At 41.0% G+C, this 27,805-nt stretch overlaps 1 protein-coding gene across 1 annotated transcript in view; it reads right to left on the reverse strand.

Moving 5' to 3' along the window:
• LOC118774118 (rab effector Noc2-like) overlaps window positions 1-26,325 on the reverse strand; it is a 59,445-nt gene extending 33,120 nt beyond the window's left edge. The window contains exons 1-5 of the mRNA XM_036523275.1: window positions 26,250-26,325; window positions 22,882-22,988; window positions 20,928-21,071; window positions 19,782-19,911; window positions 11,892-11,978 (exon numbers count right to left, since the gene is read on the reverse strand). Of these exons, the coding sequence (XP_036379168.1) occupies window positions 11,892-11,978; window positions 19,782-19,911; window positions 20,928-21,071; window positions 22,882-22,958 (438 nt within the window). The 5' untranslated portion in view covers window positions 22,959-22,988; window positions 26,250-26,325. The remainder of the gene's footprint in view (window positions 1-11,891; window positions 11,979-19,781; window positions 19,912-20,927; window positions 21,072-22,881; window positions 22,989-26,249) is intronic.
• Between the last annotated feature and the right edge of the window lie 1,480 nt (window positions 26,326-27,805).

Here is a 27,805-nt window from a genome sequence, read left to right on the forward strand (position 1 = left end):
AATAAACAGTAGCACTTTTCTAACAAGCATGTATGAATCAGACACCTATGTAGTATCTATTATTATACAAGCTGTGAATTAGCTGCTTCTACAATGGCCTGTTCCATCCACTGCCTTGACTTCAACACCCACACTTGGTTCCTGTAAACACCCCTGATCAGCATCTGCCCAGGCCTACTGAGGAATGAATAATGAAACCTGGAACTGCATCTTCATTAGCAGGCTCTGGAGGGGAATACTGAAATCCCTCTGACGGAAGTTACCGATGAGTCTTTAAGCGCAGTTAACAGATATTTACAGTTTTAAAATAAATTCTGTGCTGAGGCAGTATAACACAATTCCTACATCTCAATGATGTTCACCATTACAATTTATGACCATAATAAAAGCAAGCATAAATCAAGGCCTTACAAGCAGGCTACAGTCTGCAGAAATCTACAGTCACAAACCTCAGTAAGATCTGACATTTCCAAAGCAAATACCACTGTGCTCAGGTTATATGAAGAGGCCAGGACTCACTGCAGGACACAAAACAAAATTGTTTTTCCTACTTTATCTGGTGGCCTAAAGCATAGGGCTTGATTACTTTTAAGATGTTATATGCACAAATGCTTGCTTTATCACAAAATATATAACGTTTTTTCTAAAATAACAACTTAACAACTGGAAAGTTTCATTAACACCACTGTCTAGACCTTTAATGTTGGTCACTAATGTAATTACTATGAATACAAAATCCCAGTTCACTGTACTGCATTGTCAAGGGGGCGGGGGGGGGTGGGGGGGGGGGGGTCTTCAATACAGTTTTGCAACTGGATGTCTACTTACATTGGACACGTCATTCTTAAATTGTGAACTAAACTTGGAAAGCACTGCTTTGGAAGCAAGAATGTGAAAATGCATTGCTATGTAAGAAGCATCTAGAGAAACATTTAAAGTATGTATAAATCAGATCCAACCTGCTACCAACTGTTACTAACAGCTCAAGTATGGCCGCTACCCTTCTGATAGGCAGTTCCTGCCCTGGGGTACTGCAGTCTCTCCTTTCTACCTGAGCTCATTACTTCAGTTAAAGTAATTGCTTACAGTACACAGGACACAATCTCACCTGTTGTAAGTTGCTTATTGAGAGATTCCAAAGCATGCATGGATATGGAATTTCTCCATTCAGGAGCTGTACGTTTTGCATTGCAAATGTGTGAAAACAGACTTGCTGACTCCCGAAAGCCAGCTGCTTCTTCAAAAAGTTTAAAAATCAGATCACTTTGCTCAAATTGAAAACAGCCATCTTATCCAGCGACCTACCCTTTGTTGATGTGACAGACATGTTTGCATTAGCTACTGAAGCTGAGGATTTTATAATGAATGTTTAAACTGATATTTAAGCTTTCCAGCATGAAAATCCCAGCCTCATTTAGAGATGACAAACTAAAAAAAACATAATAAAGCACCCACACAATGCAAATCACCTTGTCCAGCTTGTGTGAGCTTTAGTCCAAGATCAGAGCAAACCAGAATATGTGCAAAACCACCAAAATGAAAGGTAAACTCCACATTAATCACCAGACAAATGTCAAACACATTTACATAATATTCTTTCCTGCCAATACGCCTCTATGCCTTGCAGCGGTATGCGCTACCTACATAGAGTACGCAAATGTGACCAAAGAAAACTGGTATTTTTAGGATGGAACATGCCGGAATAATCACCTCATGGCCCCAATTTGAACAGGCTGATGATTCAGTACATTTGGCTAATTAATAAAAGCGTTTTTTTCATCATCCACCTCTCTGTAGCAGCTTACACAGGAAACGGGTCTTTAGAGCAACTTGTGGATTAAATTCATTCCATTTCACAGGATATCATACAAATGAGAGCTTGCTAATTACACTGATTAGTCCCAGAGTTATAAGCAGAGGAAACACATCCCTTCCCAAGAGAAAAGGAGTGCCTTAGCACAAATGATACAAAGATGAAATGTTATTAATGAACTATTTAACCAATAGTTTCCCACACAAATTGGAGCAAAATCACTACAATTTTGCACACGAGTATCAAAAATGGCTAGCAACAAAATTACAAAATTTTACACAGCAACTGCAGATGATTCTAAATGACAATCATTTAGACTAACTCTCTTTGTTCAAAGTTCAAAGTACAACAATCGACCAGACAGCATAGTAACTGAACAGCATAGTAACTGTGATGTTCTAACTTCTAATAAACTAAAAAAAGTAAGCCTTAGGTAAAAAAAAAATTATATATATATACATTAGGTACACAGAAATATATATATATATATATATATATATATATATATATATATACTATATGGATGAAAGTATTTGGCCACACTTGTTTTTCAGGGTTTGGGCTAGGCCCCTTATCTCCAGTGAAGGGCAATCTTAATGCATCAGCATACCAAGACATTTTGGACAATGCTATGCTTCCAACTTTGTGGCAACAGTTTGGGGAAGGCCCTTTTCTATTCCAACATGACTGTGCCCCAGAGCACAAAGCAAGGACTATAAAGACATGGTTTGAAGAATTCGGTGTGGAAGAACTGGACTGGCCCGCACAGAGTCCTGACCTCAACCCCATCGAGCACATTTGGGATGAACTGGAACGGAGATTGCGAGCCAGGCCTTCTCGTCCAACATCAGTGTCTGACCTCATACATGCTCTACAGAATGAATGGGCACAAATTCCCACAGAAACACTCCAATTTTTTTGTGGAAAGCCTTCCAAGAAGAGTGGAAGCTGTTATAGCTGCAAAAGGGGGACCAACACCATATTAAAGTATATGTATTTCAATACAATGTCATTACAATGTAATGATCAGGTGTCCGAATACTTTTGTCCATATAGTGTATGTGTGTGTGTGTGTGTGCATGTGTGTGTGTGTGTGTGTGTGTGTGTGTGTGTGTGTGTGTGTGTGTGCAAATGCCACTAATGTAATGACTCTGCATGACTTAATGACTTAGTCATCCCTACTGAAGGCTTAATAAAATGAAAAATAAAACAAACAATTATGGACAATGCTTCATGGAAATTCAATACTAAGGAGGAGAGAAATTCATAAACAGCCTGGATCTGACCTTTGAAACAGCACCTGAGCAGCATCAGAGAGGGGCAGGGTTAAGTACAGGGCACAAGGGGCATGGACTCCACTCATGGTGACAACACCTCCTCACAGAGGTGCTTCCGGTGACAGAGACCGACAGGCAAGGAAGTGGAGCTGGCCATGTGCTTAGATGAGCACTGAATACGAGAGATAAACGCAGGCCGCCTTGTGTGGGTGTATGAGTTAATCAGATAGGCACCGCTCAGGGAGCGCTGGTTGCATACTCTCTCATGCCTCATGGACGGCTACACAATAGTTATGTCTGTAGGCTCCAAAGAGGAGAGATAAGACATTCAGGGGCTCAGCTACCAGTCAAAGCCACAAAACGTGCTCAGCAAACAGAGTTTCACAAAAACAAACTCCTATTTCATCTACATTCCAAAGAACGCCCTGTGCTTCAAACACAGAGCAAATTCACTGTTTCCTTTGTAATTGAAACATTCATACATACTAAAAAAAAGGAATGGTGTGATGGACTTCTGCGGCTAAATTCTGCGGCTGCAAGTCCAATATCTTTAAGTTCAGTGTGAGAAAATTGAGAAGTACTTACTACTTCCAGCTGAAATAGGCAGATACAGAATTTCATAAAACATACTTACTGATACATATGCAAACCACTATCATACAGTACCAGGCATATTTCAATTTGTATCGCACAGTGGCAATATCATGAAAATTAATTTAACTGGAGTTAGTTTAAATTCCTACTAATTTTAAAAGTGTAATACTCAAATAGTTAATGAATCCATACCTATATGTCCTGGTGGTACAAGGCATACTGTTTAATCTCTCCAGGCACATAACTGTTGCACAAAAGCATGCATTCCACTGCATAAAAACGTGACTCTGTTAGGCTTGGACACGTAGATTTTTTTTGGTGGGGGGTGTTGCTTATTGTTGTCTTAACTCTATTCCTTTTTTACATTTTATCACTATTGCTTTTTTCTACTAATTTCACACATTTACAAAAAGAGGACCCGTTATAAAATCACATTATTTCTCAGGATAAGATCAACCACCACCACCCACCCATAAGCAAAGAGAAAAAGGTGTTGTGCTGAAGCGAAAACAGCACTACATCCTGGCAGGAGTGAGCAGGAATCCAGCACCGGAACATAGGTCTCAATTCAATTAAATCCAACTGCAAAGTGCTTTGAGTAAAGGATTTAGGCAGCACACAACAGCGCCAAACTCATACAGCTGATATGAAAGAAAACAAGTAGCATGCATTTGGGGTCTGTCGCTCAAAGTCAAAGACAGAGCACTGGGGGTAGAGTAGATGAAGAACAGGGCAGAGTCTCCAACTTAAAAGCCATGTTATTTTCCTCCATCTCACATGGGAAGCCAACCAGCACCTGCTCAGAGGAGGCCCTTTTACTCTACAGACAGGAGACCCAAAACAGGATTTCTCACCAGGTTTAACATCTCCATCTCTAAGCAGTAAACCGCGGTAAGCTATCGATGGGGCAGGATACAAGTGGGCGGATGCAAAGACAGCTACGCGAGGAAATGGAAGAGCCGTCTGTTCAGCGACACCGCCCCCCACTCCCGGCATGTGTGATGTCTATAGCGGCACTTTGTTGTGCCAAGCGCTCCCAGCTTACAAGCCTTCTAAAAATACGTCTGAAAGCTCCCACATGTTGCTGGGAAGACGACCGTGACGCGGCAGTCATTTCCTCCCGGCATTAACGTTTTGACATTTTTTTTTCTTCAGGTAACTTTAACATCGCAGTCACCCGGGTTTCGCAGCACTTTCAGAGTCTGAGAGGGAGACGCATGTGCCGTCCATCGGTTCTACCATAGGCAGGTTCTGCTCTCACCCCTCAGCCTGTTAACCTCCAGGTCACGCTCAGCAAAGCACAGGGCAGAAACTCTCCACCCTGCACACAATGAGTCTGTGTGTAACCTAACCTAAACCGCCTCTGGCGCAAATTCGCTGATAACAAGTTGCGTTTATATGTTCGCTGACAGTGATTGAGGCTTTTGCACCGAGGGCACTAACGGGCATGGGAGCCTTTGGCTTCAATAGCACGGAATGAGCCGATAACATCAATGCGGTCGGTAATTGCGGGGCTCCGTTTGATGGATCTTCCTTCCTGTCTGCTTAATGAAGGCATCACAGGAGACGGGGCCGATGGCGAGGGGGGACTGAGCGGGAGAGATAGCGAGGGCTTCAGGAAATGAACGCGATAACCTATAACGGCGGCAGCGGCAGCGTCAGCGCCGCGGGGCGAGATGAGAGAGATGCAAGCGGAGGGCAGGGCATCCAGCTGAGAGCCCCCTGTCCTCTCTCCCCACCGCGTCCGCGTCACGCAGGTGACTTCGGACCTGCCTCACCATCATCCTGCACCAACAGCGTGGGGGGGAGAGCAGCGTGATGTTTTTTCTTTTCATTTTATTTCTGGTGTTGTGAACCAATGACGCTGATCTTTCAGGTTACATTTTAACTTCTGTTTAGGTCAGCTTAGTCCTCTTATTGACCAAAATGCAAGGCGGATTGGTACATGATGTTTTTCTTTGGTTACCACGTGAACTAAGGATGGTTTTTTTATCTCCTCAAAAGGCCTTATATCATGGTAAGATGTCACATCAGGACATCTTTTCTTTACAGACCAGCAAGGCTCAAAAAGGGTTTGTATTTCCCTATGTTTAACAACACCTCTAGGTAATTTGTTCTGAGATTTTTATCACTTTGCTGCTCCACATTTTCCATCCCATTTCAAGTTGTATCTGTCATAATTTTATACTGCTTTTCTGTAATGCACTCTGATGATTTCTTTGCTCAAATCTGATCCCTTTGAGGGCATTCATTTGTATGTCTGAATCTGAATAAAATAAGATAGACATCAACAGACATAGGAATCAACAGCCTTGAAATTAGACCTCTAAAAATCTGAGATGCTCTACCTTCCTGTGAAATCTCACTCTCCCCAGTATTTCAGCCTTTCCTTGGAGAACACCTTGAGGGCTCTCACACTTACCAATACAACTAATTCAAGTATCCTTCAAGTCCCTTTAAGGTTGAATCCCTTTAAATTCAAGGACACACAAAAACCTTAAAGTATCTTCTATCTCAGTTGTTCCAGACCAGCAAGTAAAGTTCTTAGCATGCTGGCTAACTACTTCCCTAATTGAGTTTATGCACAGCTGACTAAAATCAATATAATTTTAGTAAATATACATGTGCTTATCTGACATAAAAGTGTGCATTACACATGTTTATTTTTTATAATGTTCTTGGTCCGACCTAGCTATTTAGCTTACAACCAGAAATCCCAATGCTGTTTGGGAAGGAAAAGTGGCATGAAAGGTCTACGTGAATTTTTTTCATTCTAACAGATTTCCATTCAACAATTACAAACAAGAACAGAAAGAAAGTAAACACTCTGGTCAACAGTCATGTTTGGCTCACCAACATTGGCTTGGTTTAACAGTGGCTCAACCAGGTGGCTACAACACAGATTCTAATGGCCTGACGAGTATAAAGACAGATCAGGGCTGTTGGGCCAGTGGTTAAACCCTGATTGCCTAAATCTATCAACAACAACAAAATTTCAAGGAGTCAAAACTTTTTGAAGAACCCGAAAGTCCTCAATATTTCTTGAGGACTTTCAATAATTTTCAACTAGTATGGGAACACTGTTTCTCATAGTAGATTTTCTCTCCTGGACTACTGCAGCTCGCTCCTGGCCAGCATTCCTTCCAATGCTGTACAGACACCCCACATTACCAAAACGTTGTTGCTCAGCTGGTCTTCTCGCTATCCAGTTTCTCTATAGCCACCCGTTATCTCATTTCTCATGCTCCTGACAAAGCTCCATGTTTCTCTTCAGTTGGCTGTCTAGTAGTTCCACTACTCCTCTCTTGCCCCTCAGTGGTGGAGTAAACTGCCCACACCACTTCAAGCTGCCGAGTCAATCTCTGCTGTCTGGCCACAGCTGAAGACACACCTTTCTAGACTATACTCAGGCCCTCCAAGCAACACTTTTGTCTTAATCTATCACATATTTAATTCAGCCCATAAATCTGAGTTGTTAAGGCCTCAGCGTAGTAACAATAGGAAGTTATAATGATAAACTATAGTTTTGAACTTACTGTATTGAAATGTACACTGTACCTACATACAGTCCTCTGTGGAATGGTGTTAAATACTGGCCTGCTCAATGTGTCACAATGGTAATTATTCTGCTTTGTAAATCACTGATAAGAGCATCTGCCATAAAAAGAAACAGCAAATATAGCGGTAATCAACAACCAAAACAAACACATTATCTCTATTAACTGAATTCAAGTTACAGAATAAAGAAACACCTAAAAGCTGCTACCCAATAAATTACCAAAATTAATTAATTAAATTGCCCACCACTGGTCTTTAGTGATCAGAGGTGAGGCCAATTTGTCAAAGCGACTGAATCATGTAAGATTTGTTAATACAGGAACAAGGAAGCCTGAAGCATGTTAAAAAGGCCAGCCTTGACACGCACATTTCAGAGAGGTGCAAAGAATATAAAAACCTCAAACTCCAAATGCTCATTTTTCCCCACTCTGCACATCTTTGGTTCCGTGAACTTTTCACAGCCTGACAGCGGCAGCCTCTAGCTATACGGCACCAGCAGCGAAAACCAGCATAATTTTATTATTTATTAAAAAGAACAATCCATGAGAGCAGCCTTCATCAAATATCGTAGAGAGTATGGCATTTAATCAGAACTGATGTCTTTATTTGCTTCATTACTGGGATGATTTGAAACATCTGCCAGCATGCACAAGTGCTATCACTGGGCAGAGACAAACAGCCAGCATAGCCAACTACACCAGCTATGACATAGTATCTTTGAGGAAAAACACACTCATGCCTCCTCACCTCCTTATATACCCACAATTCACAGCTGTCTCAGGATTACATGCCAGGTGTGAAGAAGGAATCAAGTCCACTAAGTGCAAACACAGGGTACTCTGATGTAGGAGCCACAGGTCCTTTCCTTTAGAAACAATTCAGTCCACATAAAAGTCTGCAGTTATTTACTGTGTTTTTTCAAAATAAGGCTTCAAAATTTTGTATGTATTTTACATGCATTTACCACTTTAACAAGACGTAAATCCTTGAAACTTTTTAATTTATTTACGGCGCCTGGAGAGAAGGGCCTATGGGAGATTTCTGTGCTATGTATCACTTTTCTGGAAGAGTGCCCTCTACGTCCCAGCATGCCTTGCTTCTGAATTATTCATTAATTCAAATTCGTCTCAGCGTCTGTATATTTGCACGCTCCTGAACAGCAAAGGATCCCAATCCAAAAGCAAACAAAAAGGCAATGAAATCTCAATTGAAGCAAACTGGCTGATATCTGTCAGGAAGGGTTTTTCTCTTTCACAAATTCCAGTGCAGCAAATATCAGTTTCATACAAAAATACCATGTAAATGGTTTCTCACTAAGGAATTTTCTTACTGTGGAATTTATGCGAATGTAGTACACATAATTTATCTGAGTTAATTAAGATAATTATTTAGGTAATCTTTAACGAATGTGTTAGTTCCACCATGTATGACCATTTTAAAATGTATAACGAGATGAAAATGTATGTGCATGTGAGTTGTTGAAGAACAGTGTGAAGATACATAATTTATCAACGTTTGTTTGCAGTTCCATCTTGTGGAATGTTCCAAGTTTCAAGTTTCTGCAAATTTCCTCCAATGTAAACTTAGTATATTTCTGTTCAGCACAGAAGACAGCACAGAACTTTCTTTTCTCCAGGATCCATATGATGCCTATGGACTGGCTCACAAACAGCTAAATTGCTGTAATTGTCCTTTTTTGTAATTCACTTCATAATGGTCACACTTAATTTGAATGGCGTGTATTGAAATTTGTGAACTGATATGCACAATGCTTAGTTTTGCAGTTAACACAGCACTTGATCTGCCAGTACACTGATTTTCCTTAACAGATTAGTTTACAGCGGCCAAAGCTCACACTCCCTAATGGGGAAGAATGACTTTCAGGGTATGTGCCATGGCACAAAGATAAATGCCTCATATCTAACTAGATGAAAAGCAAGAGCTTTTGGAGGCTTCTGGGACTCTGGAGTTTAGGTTCCGCGTGCCAAAGCGCCTCAACCATTCTAAATCTGCACCTGTACAAAACGGCCTTCAGCAGCAGTTGAAAGAAGACCTCCAGACAGACTGAATGTGCCTGCTGAAAAACAGCTTTGCGCAAACTGTTTGATTCCGGTGACGACGTGGTGATAAGGATGCCTCGGGTGCACTGCTGCCCAAACGCCACCGGGGACAGAGAAGACCGCAATTCAGATCTGCGGCTTTGCAAGGCGCCCCGCATGGCTGGCACAGGGCATCCGCATGCATTGGGATGTCTTAATAAAGTCGTCGTGTGTGTCACGCGGTGCTATGAATCACAGGAAAGGCAGGCGGGGGGGGGGGGGGTTGGCAACTCCCCTGCCGTGAGGGCCCATCTGCTACACGGGAGCAATTTTACCCAATCAAAGAAGGCTGGCTTGTGTGGTTCGGCATGTCTGAGCGACGGCACTCTTTCAGCTTCACATCAGTTTTGATGACCCTCAGCCTCAAAATCACAAAACAAGAGCTCTTTATCTGAGCACCTGGAGGAGCACACTTTGTCTGCCCTCTGGTGCCACGGAAAGCCATTACTGATTCCTAACTTACTGTACATGGAGCCAAGATGACTCAAGGGCTCCAGATGTCCACACTTTTATCTCTCGATCTGGGCCTAGAAATACAATTATCACCACGAAAACACATAATGAACAACAGCCGTTGGCTGTACATGTGATAAACTGCCTCCACACAAATTGGCTACAATGAAGGACGGCAATGAAGAGCAGAATGTATATTAATGAGAGGAAAAGGGATTAATCTGAGCAATTAAGGATGTGTGACTTCAGGTCATTCTGTCATAGAATGAGCAACAAATAAAACAGTCCAAAGACAATGCCTGGGCTGTATGTTTCTTTGAGATAATGGGAATCAGTCATACCCAAGGATTCAGAAGTCATCACAGCAATGAAACAATTGTAATTTTTACTGCCTCGAGTAACTACTTGGGATCGAGAAATCTGACAGAAATTCATTAGCTTGACTGCAATTTGTAAAGCAACACAATTAAGAAACAATTTGTCCAGGCATGTGTTTACTTCAACAAAGATGCAACACCCTGCACCACAGCCTCACTACAGATTTGACATGGATTTTGAACAGATTGCAATGATTGCTACATCCACCTGAATGTTACCTGTTCATATGGTCAACCTCACAAACTGAATGTATTTTGTTAAGGAGTTCATTACAAACTTAAAGTAAAATCAGTCTGTGAAAATCAAATTATACACCAATACAGCCAAAGCATTATGACCTCCTGCCTAATATGCTGTTGGTCCTCCGTGTACCGCCAAAACAGCGCCGATCCGCTGAGGCATGTAATCTACAAGACCCCTGAAGGTGTCCTGTTGTATCTGGCACCAAAACATTAGCAGCAGATCCTTCAAGTCCCGTAAGTTGCGAGGTGGAGCCACCGTGGATCAGACTTGTCAGTCCAGCACATTCCACAGATGCTCATTCGAATTAAGATCTGGAGAATTTGGAGGCCAGGGCAACACCTTGAACACTTAAACCATTCCCGAACAATGTGTGCAGTGTGGCAGGGCACATTACCCTGCTGAAAGATGCCACTGCCATCAGGGAATACCATTGCCATGAAGGGGTGTGCCTGGTCTGCAACGATGCTTAGGTGGGTGGCATGTGTCAAATTGACGTCCACATGAATGGCCCGACCCAGGGTTTACCAGCAGGACATTGCCCAGAGCATCACACTCCCTCCACCGGCTTGTCGTCTTCCCACGTTGCATCCTGATGCCATCAGTTCCCCAGGTAAACAGCGCACATGTACACGACCATCCAAAGAAACGGGACTCATCGGACCAGGCGACCTTCTTGCACTGCTCCAAGGTCCAGTTCCAATGCTCGCGTGCCCATTGTAGGCGCTTTCAATGGTGGACAGGGGGCATCATGTGCACTCTGAACGGTTTGCAGCTAGGCAGCCCCATACACAGCGGAATGCGATGCACTGTGTGTTGTGACACATTGCTCCCGTAACCATCATTAAAATCTTCTGTGAAGATTCCGTAAAAAATTCTGTGACTTGTGCCACAGTAGACCTTCTGTAGGTTCAGACCAGACGGAATAGCCTTTGTTGCCCTCGCGCATCGATGAGCCTTGAACGCCCAACACCCTGTCGCCGGTTTGTGGTTTGTCCCTCCTCGGACCACTGTCGGTAGGTACTCACCACTGCTGACCGGGAGCACCCCACAAGCCTTGCCGTTTCAGAGATGCTCTGACCCAGTCATCTGGCCATAACAATTTGGCCCTTGTCAAAGTCGCTCACATCTTTACTCCTGCCCATTTCTCCTGCATCCAACATGTTGACTATGAGAACTGATTGTTCGCTTACCACCTAATCTACCCAGACCTTGACATGTGCCCTTGTTCTGAGATAATCAACGTTATTCAGTTCACCTGTGAGTGGTCATAATGTTTTGGCTCATCGGTATACACTATAGAGCAAAAATGCATATCAAATCATACCTTTGAGGTGAAATCATCTTGGACAATACATCTCAGGCTGTGAGATGTATTTTTTTTGGGAGTATCAGGCACACTGCAAGTAAATGGCCCGTACAACCAAAAGCTTTCCCTGGGTTCATTTTCTCACAGAACAACCCCAGGACGCTGCTCACCTCTCTCTGCTCGCTGCAGATTTTGCACAGCCACTGTGCTCTTCTCTGACTGCACACAGTCTCGATTCCACACTTCGTGCACACTTTCTGACAGGGAGAAAGAAACAGAAATCCCACTATAATTAACGTAGATTAAGGGCATCCAAACTGCTTTTAAGGCCTGCAGAGCCTGTAGAGCTTATTCTAGGGAGTGCTCTGACAAATTCATGCCTTGCATAGCTGTAAGGGTATTCACTGCTAAAGTGTCAATTATTCAAATACAAGATGTAGAAAATGTTTTTAGAATCTAGTCACAGCAAAAGCCTTCATGCCACAACTCAAATTTAGTACACAGTGCAGTGAATGATGACACCAGATTTGAGTGTCTTTTTTCAATCATAATTCCTCTTCTGTATCATCCCATATTGAATTATTATTGTCTTACACTTACTATTGTTGGTGTGAATCAAATGCAAAATAACAAGAGTGCTCTGGGGCTAAAAACCCTTGTTTTTCTTTTTGTAAACCCCACTGTAGTATAAGACATGAATATTAATTTAAGATGTCTAGATGTAATATCCTTCACAACAAATCCTCCATATTAAAAAATCTATTTTGTAAAGGTTATGCAGTTATATTTGATTTGGTTTATAATTACCATTGATTTCTGCTAATTATAAACAACCATTTATCATCCCTACAATACCAACATGTCTGTCATTCCAAACACACACATATACATATTATATATATATATATATATATATATATATATACATATATATATATATATATATATATATACATATATATATGGCAAAAAAATTTGGAAGAAAGGTTGAAAAGGCAAGGAATTGAGATTATGTACTGAGCATCAGGCATAAAAAAACTGAATCCAGTTTAACAATTAACATGCAGAATATAATGGACCTGCATGAGCCCTGGACTAATGTTAAACATGCATGGACAGCAAAATGTTCTCCAGACCTTTTGCAGCAGCATGCCAAAAAACTGTCAAGCTATCGTTAATTTCAAGAGGGATCTTGAGATATCAAACAAATGATTTGGTTTTTGTATACATGATCACATACGGTTTCATGATAAATTTGCTATGATCAAGCCATTATATTTCAAATGATTTTATTCCAACTTAATGAATCCTTTACGAGTAAAATGAGCCAGGTACACTTACTGCTCTCCGGATAGCATTACCAATGGCGTGGAGCAGTGAACTAGCATTTAAGACAAGGCAATCTACATCCATCAGGAAAAGTTAAATCAGCAAACTCATCTTTGACAATCCATCTAAGTACCCTGATAATTGTACTTTTGGAAAAAAAATAAAGAAAGAAAGAGGAGGAAGAGCCGTTAAGTCACGATTCATAAAGCGAAAGGGGAAAGAAAGCCTGAGAAATGGGGTCCATAATTATGCCTTTACGGAAGCGGTCTGTATTTTTAGTCTGAGGAAGCACTCGCATGCATGTGGGGGCCGCGCACCCGTGAACTCCTCCTCCGCCATCTCCCATAAGGGTCTCCCGCTAAGTGGTTTCCAGCTACACAGCTTCGTCTTCACTTCCAAATCAGGGAGACATCTGACCATGGTAATCCGTTTCAATGAGAAGCTACAGAGGAGCTAGTCTTAAATGGATAGCCTATCACTTTTCTCCTCTATGTGACAAAGGGAAAATCTGGGACAGAATGTAAAGCCCATCTTGGATAAGAAAAGGAATAAAAAATAAAAAATACCAATTTGACACATTGGTACATTGGAAAAAGTGTTTTAGCAAAGCAATGCCGTCATTAAAGGAACAAGCAGCACAAAAAATTATGTAGAAAATTATGTATCTGCTGTGAGCTTTCGTCCGGAATATTTGCATCCCGTTAGGCTAGGATCCAAATATCCCAGAATGTTTCCTACTACTAAACTTAGGTGTGATTTTCCGTAAATCAGTGACATCTTACATGATTAAAACACTACATTAACTGTATTTCCTGTGAGTTACTCGCTATATAGTTTTGACACTACAGACACACTGTAACTATTTTTTGCTTGCTGGTACTGTTACAGTAGGTTAACGAAGGAAAAGTGGGACAAAAATGTCAAAAGGACAAAAAAATACTAGTAAGGAGAAAAGGGCTCAAAGTTTGTCACATCTGAATATTAAATATTTAGCAAGTCAGTGACACCTGCTACAACAACTCCCATTTGTACATTTTGTTCTTGCTTTTAAGTGGAATTGTGCAGAGGCAGGCATCAGTATCTGATGAAAATCAGCCATATCTGCATCAGCAGGTGGCTAAGTAATAAGCAACTGAAATAAGTAAATGACAATGTAGAAGCATTGACATTTCTATATTTATTAATTTATTTACTTATTTATTTATTCATTTTGAAAGCACCTACCAGCTCACCATTTTAGTGCACACTTTCCGTTGGATTGAAGCTGATTACTTTAAAAAGATCTTGTTTCACTGCATGAGAGTACCACAGTTCATTAGCTCATGTGGAAGCAAGAAGGTGGCATTTCTGTAAACACTGATGGTAACCGACAACCGACACTAAAGGTAAATGGAATAAGAGCACTGCACAATGTTCAGATGCATGAGATATGGAGCAACACACACTATTTTTTGCATTTTAAAAGCGGATCTCAGATGCCCCTGAAGGTCACACTTTTCACAGTTTCTGAGTTTCCTTCCATCAGTGGAGTACGTGGCACTGAAGCATGGTCTCTCAGATTCAAACATGAGGTCACCATATGTCTCACGCCTCCCTCTCATCATATGGAATAGCAAAGGGAAGCCAGTGATTCACCTCCAGCCATCTGGGCTCTGTACCCTCCCTGGCCTTGGCCAGGTAATCGCTTTATTTCAATGTGGACTGTGAGGACTGACGGCAAATGTCCTTAATATTCCAAACATCCCAAGGCATCACAGTGGCCACGATCGGAAGCCAGTCAAGTCAGTCCTGTCTTCGGTGATACACTGCCCTCTGCTGGCCCATATAGTGCTCTACATGAGAGGGACATTGTGTAGTGTGCCCTTTTTATTTTGGCCTTTTAATGATTTAAAACCACACAGAAAATCAGCTCTCCTTGTGCCTCAAAAGAACGGTTCATATGCTTTTGAAAGGATGTTCCTTCTAACATCTGTGACCTCAAGTAATGAAGATTGGCATGACTCTTGAAACACTGGATGTAAACCAAATGCATTATATATTGTTATCAATTTAAGCTATTAAATGTTTGACTGATTTATTGCTGTCCTTGAACACGATTCATTAAACAACCACCAATAGCATTTTAAAAAATGAGTCATCACCAGTTATATTCCTTTGGCCTCTTTAATGAAACAATGCAACTTCTTGTTTACACTAACAGTTTTGCCAAGAGAGACCTTTGCTGCAACCATATGGTGAAGTATGGTTACTGCAGGACTTTAAATTGTTCAGTCTGAGCTAGCGAAAATGACTTTCCATTTAGTAATTAATTTAATACAGTTAATTTAATTGTTTGATATGCAGTGGAGCCTTTCTAATAATTCTGCTCACACAAACTAGCACAAGCATTAAGATATTATTGTTACAGCTCACAGTAGACAAATGTTCATAATGTGTTGTGTAACAGTGATAAACGTAATTACACCAAATATGACTTCTATAACACAGAACTTGAAATTACTGATGAAATCAAGCATTGTTACTGAAATGCTTTATAAATATCAAACTAATGATCCTATTAAATACAGTAATCTTTCAACTTTCAAGATTGTACAAGCTCCAACATTAAAAATCCCATGTCAAAGAAAACATAACAAATAAAACTGAAATTTAAGACCCATTTAAGCCCCAGTTTAGTCAGAAGATGACTGAATTTTCAGTATTAAGTTTTACAAATGACATTAGTGACAAAAGACTTTGTGTTTAATTAATAACTTCCTGTTAGGTAAGAGGTGGTGCACATTTTCCAGCAAAATCTTCCAAAATGTAAGGACCAAAAGGTCTCTGTCCTTGTGCTGTGTCCCATCAGCTGTGTTGGAGCAGGGAGAGATCTAAAACATGCAGGACAAGGGGTCCTCCAGGAGAGGTTTGGGAAACGCTGCTGTAAAAAATTGCTGTGTGAACTAGCAATGGAACTTCAGTTTGACTTTTTTTTGTTGTTGGATGACTATTTCATCTGTATCTTGTCCTAACCCTGTTGCGCAGCTAGTCTTATGCCTGTCCCCACTGAGTGTTGCTGGTAAGCAGCCTAGCAGCCCAGAGGGCTGTACACTGATTTTTTGTTCATTTCATTGTTTATTTTGTTTTGCTACCAAATAAAGTTCCCCTGGTTACATCACACTACATTTTGTTGAACACAGCTTACTATCTTGTTGCATTATTTTACTGCAAAACTGACATTACAACTACTTACGTTTTAATAGATTATTCCTTGTTAAATGGCACTTAAATATGCAACAAACAGCTGGTTAGTGCACATAGACTATTTCCTTCAAGGAGTTTCATTGAGTCTTTCCTGAGTTTTCAAAAATAACTTAATGACAGGCACTCAAAAATGCATGCAAAATAAGAGCATACAATTTTAGAGAATTATTTGCATGATTAACATTTACAAATATGGTCAATGAAGGCTGTCAGCCTGAGACCAGAGCAGGCTATCAATTTTTTTTCATGCCCCAGTACCTGCTACATATTTGATTTTATTATTTTCTTTGTGCCTGAAGCATTTGATCCTTTCCGTGTTTTGTAATGTTAATTGTCAATCACATCTTACAGGTTAACTGAACTGACAAGTACACATCTGCATTTATCGTTATTATGAGCCAAGGAATAGCACCCAGCTGATGACTATTTAGAACAGAAAAGAGAGCAAACTTGCACACTGAAGAAGGCTTTACAGGCCAAACATTGTTTTGTTTGGTTTATGTTTGTTGGAATAAATCAATTAATGAATTAAAGAAATCTTTCATTCTTTTTTGAATGCAACCCAATCATTAATTCTACTGATTGTTATGGTTACGCACCAAAATGGTTCGAGAGCAGTGGTACATAAATCACTGTGACAATCTTTATGAGTAAAACACTCTCAGGCCCAGATTCAGAGCTGCACTGCAATTTATTCTGAGCACCTAATCTAAGAGTGACTTTTTTCCTGGAATATTTAGTACACTGCAAAAAACAGCCCTTCAAAAATAAGAAATAAAATAATTAATACAAGGTGTTTTTTGCTAGTAATAAGTGAAAAAATCTGCCAATGGAACTAGTGGAAATACACTTGCCAAGATTTCTTGAAAGGGATCTTAAAATTAACTAATTTCTATCCATTTTTAACTGGTATTAGGAAGCGTTTTTGTGTCATGCAGTTTAAAAACCTTCTGACTTGTCAAAAAGGCTTGCTTAATTTGATATACCACTCAAAGTAAGATGTTTTCAAGACAGTTTCACCAAACAAGATATTCAAGATGCACCGTCTAAAAACAAGTCCTTGTAGCTCAAGGAAACTTTGCTTGTTTGGTGACTGTGTCTTATATTAAGTGTAAAGAGATATTTTGACTTGAAAAGAGACAAATATGCTTGGTGAGATTTGGATTTTTTGCAGTGTACACAAAATAATGAGTTTGGTAGTCACAATCATGAACCAAAAGTGTATGGAAAAATGAATATTCAAGTAGTAGTAATTCAGTTTTTTTTAATTATCTTTTTTATACCAATCACACTGGAGTTAAGATTCATTCTGAACCTTAATTATTTCTCTCTTGTTTATCTGTCTCTTGACCTTATGGAATTCTCTCTTTCTTAGCATTTGCATCCTTTATAATCACACACAGAAACTTGCACAGGTTGATTGACTTTCCTACCTGCTTCTAAATATAGAGCTGGCCAGACTGCAGAGTACTTTACGTAAGATAAGCAATTATGAACACTCGTGACTCTGCTGAAAAGCACAGGAGCTGTGTAAGAGCCAGGTTGCTTAGTGGACTGGAACATAATCTCTTTCTGTACCTTGAAGGGGCTAATGGGCAAATGTACCCTCTGGACAGGACGACAACCTATCACAGGGCCTTCATAGCCCACTCCACCTCTTTTAATCCTGACTGCGAGAAGAGAGGAAATGGGTACCATTCTTTAAGTCCAGAAGTGTGCGGTCTGCCACCCTAGATGACTGGATATTTAACTGATAGCCTTTGGGGTGAGTGTTTACACTTTAACCACAAGGCCACTGGTTAGAAGCGGTGCTCTCTGATGCATGACGTCACCTTAAAAGTAAACAGGATGCTTGCCAGCTTCTGCACTGTGGAAAAAAAAAAGGCTGTTTCCCTGCCAGAAATCCAGCTGCACAATCACCGGCAGACTATCAGTTCCCCTGCTGGTGCTGTTGCTGCCCTTATTGCATTTACCCTCAGAGTCCCAGGGAAACGGTTGCCTCCTGCGCTTTAATTTCCTTTGACTTGATTTCATTAAATCTAAGTACCAGGGAGCTCTCCTGTACCACAGATGAGCAGGGGCAGACAGAGAGCCACTGGCTAAGAAAATTAACGTCTGCTTGACACTGCAGAGTGACAAATGGAACAGGCTACAGGACACCGGTCTTAGCTTTGTAACACTTCGGTGAGGTCCTCAGAATCTAGTGGGGCCTGCTATGTCAGTAAGAAAGGTTCACTGCAATGAAATCAAATCCTAAAATAGTGGCAAATCCTCAAAAAAAAGACATGATGTAAAATGAGAGGACACATAGGTTGTACGCACACACTAACATTCTGAAGAACCCACAGGGAACATGCATTGCACCCAACCTAACTGTGGGGAGGTGTATAAACTTGTCACAGACACCCAGAAGCTGGGTTTTGATGAAGTTAGAGCAGACAAAAGAACCAGGAACTGGATGGCTGACCATAGATTGATCTAGGTTTGGATCCCAGGTGGGACCCAGCTATTGTGCCCATCAGGAAACAGACAGATGTCATTCTTATATCTACTCATCACACAATCTCTCCTCTCAGTATGTGCATTTACTTACTCAGATCACCGTCAATATTGTCAAATGTAATATAAAAGACAGGAGTCCTTTCTATTAGAGAGAAAAAAAAAAACAATCAAATTTTGTGGGCAGAAAAGGGAGTGAAGAAGGATAACGTATCCCATAATATTGGCACTGAAAACATCAGTGACCCAAATCAAAAAGTTGTCTTTCTGCCAGTGTTATTTGAACTGTGAAATGAGACTGTGTTTAGTTAAATAAATAATGCAATTATCCTGTCAATACAGCTGAGCAAATGTGTACATTTTGCTAAAAGCTTTTACACCAACCAGCGAGAGAAAGTGCTCAAAGGAATCTGAAATCAGCAGTTGGCTCAAGTTATACCAAAATGGTATGTTCAAGGACCCAGTGCACTGAAATGTAGTCTCATGTGAGAAGGCCAAGGAATTCATCTAACCAACTTTTGGATAGGGCCTTGGACCTCAAAACTTGTCCTCCCTCCAGTTGTGGCAGTGGCTTATAAATAAAACCACAAAATGACATAAACGATATTTCACAAATCCCAACCAAAAGTGAGAGATTACTGTACTTAACCTGAATTGCTTCAGTGCATTTCAGCTGTATAAATGGGTAGCAATACAACCCTGCATAAGGGTGTCTGGTGAGGTGACACAGTAATGTAAAGCTCCACCCTGCTCCACCCTGACGGGCACATTGTGCAGGGTTTTCCAGCAAAGCCCTCAGAACAAGGAAGGAAAACTATATTCATTCAGTCAGAAAGCCCTATCTTGTTATATCACTTGGTTCAGTGTCAGTCTGAAACAAAAGCCCGCAGACACTGCGGCTTTCCAGGAATAAGGTGGAGTTACAGGAGCGTGTGATGAATTGAATGGAGGTCACAGAGTGTCAGGGGTGTGGGAGGGGAGAAGCATACCTTACGGCAATCCTGGCAGAACACAGAGGGTGTTCCCAGCAGGCCTAAGAGCTCTCCGCACAGCAGACACTGGGACAGGCCGTTCCCCACTGCACTCTTCCTCATGTTCTCCAGACGCTCCACCAGCCTCCTGACAAACACAGTGAGAAGCACCCTTCAGCAGCCAATGCCAAGTGACAGCACAAAGTGTGAACTGCGGTCGCTCAGAACCTTCACCAACAAAGCGAGCGATAATGCATACCAAAACACAACTCTCACACAATGTACACTCATCCATACACCGCTCAGAGAGGAAACGATGCTCACTCTCTCAGCTATACTGCACTCACAGAGGAAACTATTCTGATGCACATTCACATAGGACAAAATCGACTGATGTACACATATCTACATCATGAATTTATGCATTAGTATTGTGTAGTGCATGTGTATAGTGTAAGATCTATGAAGAAAACATTTCTGGATAAATTACTGGCTAAATTCCACATATTAATAACCTGCTTTAAAAAAATATCTTTTCAATTTCTTGATTTCAAGAAAATCTGGTTGCTAAGGACATTTGATGAGAGAACATGCCAGTGCCACCAAATCAAAGCTAATTTTTGGCAAAATGTGTAAAATATTTAAAATGTACACATGTTCATTATACATGAACTTCATTTACTGTGCTGGTTATTAGACCACACAGTCTAATTCTGCAATACAGACTCTTTTGTATGAAAATCGTTCTTTACTGGCTATATAAACTGTTTTCATTTCTGCATAGTGTTCTCTTTACTCATTTCATCCAAGAGGGCATCCCTCCAAAGGGTGTAGTATCCAGCCTGGGTCCCTTCCACAATGGCTGGGAGGATTATTTACGATCGCGCCACATGCAGTAATTTCTAAATGCTACGGTTGATGATAGGAAATTACATCATGGCAGGGGGGTTGTCACGGAATCCTGTGCATCAGCTGCGCTATGCACCAGCTGAGCTCACAGTGACTTGATTGAAACTGAGGCCATTTAAATTGCTTCTGAATCTCAGCCATCTCATAAACTGTCAGGGCTAAGAAGCCAGCAGGCACAGTGGCACCGGGCTGGACTGTGCCACAGCTGAATACCGAGAGGAACCCCTTTGACTCGGGGCCCCATCCTCGTCATACCCGATCCTGCGCTGCTCCGTCTGGTCCAGCTGCTCCGCCCTGCGGACGACGCCCAGGATGATGTCCAGCTCCCGCTCGTCCAGCGCCTGGCTCCGCCTCTGCCGGTCCGTGCGGAACGTGTGCACAGACCAGCCCGTCTGCAGCCTGCGACACACGGGGCGACAGCCAAGCCGAAAAAGCTCAAGCCGTAACGTTCACGGCTGCTGTAGGCAGCAAACGGTCACACTGGGGTTTCACCCTGAGGCGCCTCCGAGTTTGCCTCACTGAGGTCGGATCGCCCTCGGATCAGTACTAGAGCAGTCCTATAGCAGAGCTCACATCCAAACAGATTCCAAACACACTTGGGAATAGTACAGTGTTTCTAAAGCTTTACTGACTCCTGCACTTATTACACACAGGCACAGGTCTACGCCTTTCTTATGGAGCATAATCAGTGATAAAATAAAGGTATACAAGCCATCGCCACTTCCTGGCTTGAACTATGTAATTAATCAATCAACTGTCAATCCTATTAATCATTACTAAATTACTAAATTAGTGAGCTGCTACACAGACAACATGACAAACATTTAAAAACTTAGTCAAAAATGCATACTAATGCTAACTATAGACCCCTTTCTCGCGCGTTGTTGGGTACAATATTTTTAATTGCCTTTTTTGAAGAGGGAATCCAACTTTTAAATATACAGTCAATTTATATGAGCCCGATTAGATTATCAGAAGACATTAGCAGTTTTGATTGAAGGGATGTGTAGTATTGTGAATAAAGGGGTGCAAAGGGAGCATTTCATTTAAAAGAACATTGGTTAACACCAATCCATTTGTGTTTGCTAAACAAACACTGCAAATTATAATTTCTTACTGCAACTGAGGGTTACAAAACTACAAACCTCACACATGGAGAAAAGAAAGAAGACCAAAGAACTGTCTGAGGACTTGAGAAGCAAAATTGTGAGGAAGCATGGGCAATCTCAAGGCTACAAGTCCATCTCCAAAGACCTGAATGTTCCTGTGTCTACCGTGCGCAGTGTCATTAATAGGTTTAAAGCCCATGGCACTGTGGCTAACCTCCCTAGATGTGGACGGAAAAGAAAAATTGACGAGAGATTTCAACGAAAGATTGTGCGGATGGTGGATAAAGAACCTCGACTAACATCCAGACAAGTTCAAGCTGTCCTGCAGTCCGAGGGTACAACAGTGTCAACCCGTACTATCCGTCGGTGTCTGAATGAAAAGGGACTCTATGGTAGGATACCCAGGAAGACTCCACTTCTGACCCAGAGACATAAAAAAGCCAGGCTGGAGTTTGCTAAAACTTACCTGAGAAAGCCAAAAACATTTTGGAAGAATGTTCTCTGGTCAGATGAGACAAAAGTAGAGCTTTTTGGGAAAAGGCATCAACATAGAGTTTACAGGAAAAAAAACGAGGCCTTCAAAGAAAAGAACACGGTCCCCACAGTCAAACATGGCAGAGGTTCCCTGATGTTTTGGGGTTGCTTTGCTGCCTCTGGCACTGGACTGCTTGACCGTGTGCATGGCATTATGAAGTCTGAAGACTACCAACAAATTTTGCAGCGTAATGTAGGGCCCAGTGTGAGAAAGCTGGGTCTCCCTCAGAGGTCATGGGTCTTCCAGCAGGACAATGACCCAAAGCACACTTCAAAAAGCACTAGAAAATGGTTTGAGGGAAAGCACTGGAGACTTCTAAAGTGGCCAGCAATGAGTCCAGACCTGAATCCCATAGAACACTTGTGGAGAGATCTGAAAATGGCAGTTTGGAGAAGGCACCCTTCAAATCTCAGGGAGCTGGAGCAGTTTGCCAAAGAAGAATGGTCTAAAATTCCAGCAGAGCATTGTAAGAAACTCATTGATGGATACCGGAAGCGGTTGTTCGCAGTTTATTCACTGAAATGATCAGATACATTAGCTGAATGTAAGGGGAGCCTGTACTTACTTTGCTCGAAGTGCTAGCTGTCTGTCATTGGGGCAGACCCACTGTTCAGCTGCATTTCCAAACATGGCTTCTGTCATCCCTGAAGATGCCCAGGGCTTCTGTAAGGCCTGTAGACATCAGCAACATTACTCCCAAACCATGACCTTAAATGTATAAATAGTGTAATAAAACAATCATTATTCTTTCATTCGCAAAGTTCAATGATTGGTTTATTGTCCATTTATTTCCATTTCATTTTACTGCTTGTGCTACTGGCCATTTATCATTCAGGTAGTAAATAAAAGTGAATTATAAACTGCAAGACCGATCACTATTTTACCAGCTGCAATAAATTGCATGCATGCCTTTGACGCTTTGTTATGCTTTGCTGATTTGTAAAAGACTAGAGGAAAAAAGTTGCACCAGTGCCAAATTAGTTTATTGTTTATGAATTTGATGAAACTTACAAAATTACTGTTTATAATGAATAGATTTACAATATGGCCATAAATGCCATATGGAAAAAGCAACTACTTTAATGAAAGCAAAATCATGTTTACTAATATATTAGACGAGTACTAAAAAGATACTTAGCTTACATTTCTCTAGAATGAACAAGACACAGAACCAGTTTTAATCTTAGTTCTTCCGTAACACATTTAGCCAAATATTTCTTTGACCAATTTCCTTCACAACATTTTTCCATTCATGCCAGTGACTGCCAAACTGAATGTGGTGTATATCTAACCATTGCTGAAGAAATGACTTCTCTACTCACAATTGAGGACAAAGCTCTGAGCCATCATATTTTACACATACATGTAAGAGTGTTCCCATGGTGAATAATTTCAGGCCAAGCCCTTATCAAATCAATACCCAAGGTATAACCAATACCCTTGGGTATTGATTTGATAATAAGGGCTTGTCTCATTTTCATGTGACCAAAGGTTCATATTTGACTGCTATCCATGATAATGTCACAGTAAAAGCAGTTGTTTTTGCGTAGACGTAAGACAGAACAGACATCCATGTAGGAACTCTGGGGACTCTAGATATATGTCAAATTGATGCATCAAATATAATTCATTTAGGACTGAATGAAGTGATCACAACAACAGAAACTAAACGATCGTCAGGGCAAAGTTTCTTTCCGTGCACTCACGTCGACATTGTCACTCTGCCCCTCCTTCTGTAAGCGGGAGGAAATGACTAGCTCAGTCTCTGAATCATGCTTCCAGAGAGGGCACTGTCAGGCCCTGCACCGCTGCAGAGGGGAAAATCGATCGCACTGTCTGTCAGATCAAGCCAGCTTTGCTCCAGCTCCTTTCCTGGCCTTGTAGCCCAGGCGGACAGCAAGGGCTAATTAACAATAAACCTGAGTGTTTCCTCTGGCCAAAAGCTGAAAAACAATGCCGGTTTCCCGGTGACAGCTTGGATACTGCCCGACGCCTTGGGCCACAGACCGCTGTGCAGCCCAAGCCGTTTGTTTCTCAGTCCCAGACAAAGCCCAGATCTGCACTGAACAAATACCACCTCTTAAACTGGCAGTGGCAGCAACAGATGCCGCATGGGGGAAAAAACTGGTTCCATTTTCATGGAGAACAATATCAAAAGGGGACGATAAAAAGAAAAAGAAACATTCTTACTTGTTCTGCTTGTATTTGTCTTTTGATGATCTGATAAAACCAAATGAAGGACGACATCTGCTGTGCACTGACACAGCACTGGGATATATGGTGTAGAAACAGAACCTCCATTATAACAAACATCATAGATCAAAGGGGAAATTAAAGTGAAAGCCCACATCCAAATGTCCCCATCACTCTGGTTTATATACAATAATGTGTTTAGACTGAATATACCCTGGTAGAAGTACCCCACTCAAACAGCTGCCTCTTCCCCACTTCACTCAGACATCAACAATGAGTCATCCATTTCGCTGTTCTCTGGCTACCGTTGCATTCAGTCGTCAAACCTGACCTGCCCCAGTACATATACAACTTTCCATTCTTCAGCATTTCACAGTTGCACAGTATTCTTGGAGGATGCACTTCTTACTCAAAAAAGCAAGCCGAGAGACAGAAAAAGAAATGTATGAATATATAGAGATAAATTAATAAAGACTGTTTGTTTAATGATATCCAAAACCATCATGGCATAAAAAGTCATTTTGCTGTGCTCAAATCTACAAGCTCTGTGAAACTGCCAAAATAAGTGAAATAATAAACATAATAATAATACATTTTAATCCAAAAAATATACATGCTATTATGACCATATGTGAGTGTATGTTTTTGTAAGTTCAATTCCACACATACTTTGCTTTAGACATTGGCCGCATATTGTTGCAGCTAGTCCTTCATCTTTGTTACCTGCGTATATACAAAATCTCCATGTCACGTCTCACACACTCTACTCTAACAGCAATGCACTTAACCCTGATTTGAGAATTTATACCAGCTATTGATAAACGTTGTATAAGACACGACAGAAACCTAAAGCTTACTTAAATTTGTTGATAAAAGCTAAGGACGAAGTGCAATGGTTTATATTGAATCATGTCCCCATGTTATCAGGCTGATCTCCTCAGTGAGTCATGTTAGAGCTTAAAGGTCAAGTTGGCTCCCCTGTGACTACACTATACATCATCCAATTTCCATTCTTTATTTACTGCACTTTTAGATTTATTTGTCTCCTATTAATAAATTGGGTCCATAAAGCCAAATGGATGTAATGACTGCCATATCACCACAAGGCAAAACACGTAATCTGTTCATTTACAGCCAGGCAATTAACTCTATTTACATTTCCAACCAGCCTGACGTCCTTTACTCAGCTCTCACATTGTGGGTTCAAGCACAGCTGACTCCATTAGCTGCCCCTTAACCAAACACAGAAGATTCATTAAACTGTGTCCTGCCACACAGGTGCAACTCTTTATTAAGTTCACCATAAATAACATTTATTTGGCCTGACATGATGAACAAAATACCACTGTTACTAAAAGAAGTGAAATGTGTTGACCACTTTAACCACTTTCACTTGTTAACTACAGGAAAATGAAATATTTAGACTGTACTTGCTACTGCTTCATTCTGAACAAAATCACAAATGAACAATCATAAAAAATAATTAGGTATAAAGGAGATGAGAAAAGGAGTATGAACATCCAAGCTAGTGGTAATGTTGTAATATGATGCTGTCCCGTAACTATAAATCAGTGCAAACTTTCTGTCACCTGCCCAGAGGAGGGTGACTTGTTTGCATTTTTTATACATATCTCAATACAGTTCCCTCCATTAATCCTGACAATTCAATTCCACAGAAACACTGACAAACAGACAATCAATTTTTCAAATCAAATAACATTTTCTCTGTTCTTGACTCACATTTTCACTGGCAGTGCACCAAACAGACAGTTTCAAAGATTCAATTTCAAACTCCCTTCAGAACTGAGTTGGCAAGTTTTCTCCAGAGGAGAGAGACTCACTCAGACAAGACAGACATTTTAAACTTGCTGTTATATGCTGTTCTTGCTGTTATATAACTTGATGTTATATGGCATGTCACAAACAGAAGAAATGTCCAGGGAAACGATGTAGCCACGTGCAGAGAGTCCCACTGCCAAAGCCATCATGCCACACAATGCCAGATTCATTCAACTCTCAAATCAAAGACCAGCACTGGTTGCCATTACATACAGTAACAGAGCTGCAGCACTGGCCAATCAACATGTCTCTGCAAAGCATGTGATGCATCTTGGCTCCAGTTCATGTTACACTGTACAGGTTTAAGCCACACAAAAGCCAGTGTATACTAGGCAAACAGACTATAAGAGACAAGAAAGCATTTACCTTGTATTCCTCCCGTCTGCGAGGAGCAATATGAAAGTGATGTTTCTGTGGGCCAAGTTTTGAAACAACTGGAAAAAGGAAAACCAAATGAACAAAAGAGGGACTTGCTCGGTCAGAGCTTTCTGTTTGTAGTTCACTGACTGCCTGACAAGCTGGTCACGTGACAAGAAAACAATTCCCCCTGAAACATCCTGTTCCTCAACAGGCAGCTGTGAGTGACTTGGAATTAAGGTGGCGAAGACAAAGCAGGATCATATGGTAAATGCAGGGACTACACGCTGATACGATTACTATTGACTATTATCTTTGTTGCAATGCAGAGGCTAATTTGTGCGCATCCCATTTTAATGGATTTTGTTGTCACTGTTGAGGCAAATTTCAGGAATAATTAGTACAAATGTACTAAACCACCTGAATTTCCTTGTGGCCAACAGGTGGTTCTAACAGGAAAAACTATGTGACAATATAAATAAAATTTAAGATAAGTGGCATTTTGGTCCATTCTATAAATCTATCCACATTAATCGCAGGAAAAATATTTTGAGGTGAATATAATGAATTGAACTAGGAAGGATAAAGTAACATCATAATTATGTTGTTACAGGCACAAATGAACAATTCAAATATTCTTAATTTTCTTTCAGAGATTTCTCTTTTGATTCTGTTGCTTTTACTGCAATGACTGTCAACAAATAATGTATGAATGGATTAAAAAGCCCTAGTGCAGGGTTCTGTTTTATCTGATTAACGTGTGAGGCCTATGGAATATTCTTGCGGGTACTCTATTCATTACTTCAAACTTAGACTTTCACTAAGGTGTGCTTGTTGCACCGGTGGAGAAAGCAGAAAGCTAAATTAAGCCTTCTAATGTTGGTTAAAACAGTGACGCTTGTCTTGTTTTGCACAGGCTCCCCTTCCTGCACAAAGTGCTCTCTGGAAGAATGACCCCAAAGTGGGCCTTTTTCATTCTTTACAGCTCACGGCACAACGGACACACGTCACTGAATGATGCACTAAGCAACACCAACGCAGCCATTCTCTAATCTAAATAACCTGAATGTGTACCACACTTTATGTACACTTTATGTCAA

This window comes from Megalops cyprinoides, chromosome 3, assembly GCF_013368585.1.
Source record: "Megalops cyprinoides isolate fMegCyp1 chromosome 3, fMegCyp1.pri, whole genome shotgun sequence".
Classification (NCBI taxonomy): Eukaryota; Metazoa; Chordata; class Actinopteri; order Elopiformes; family Megalopidae; genus Megalops; species Megalops cyprinoides.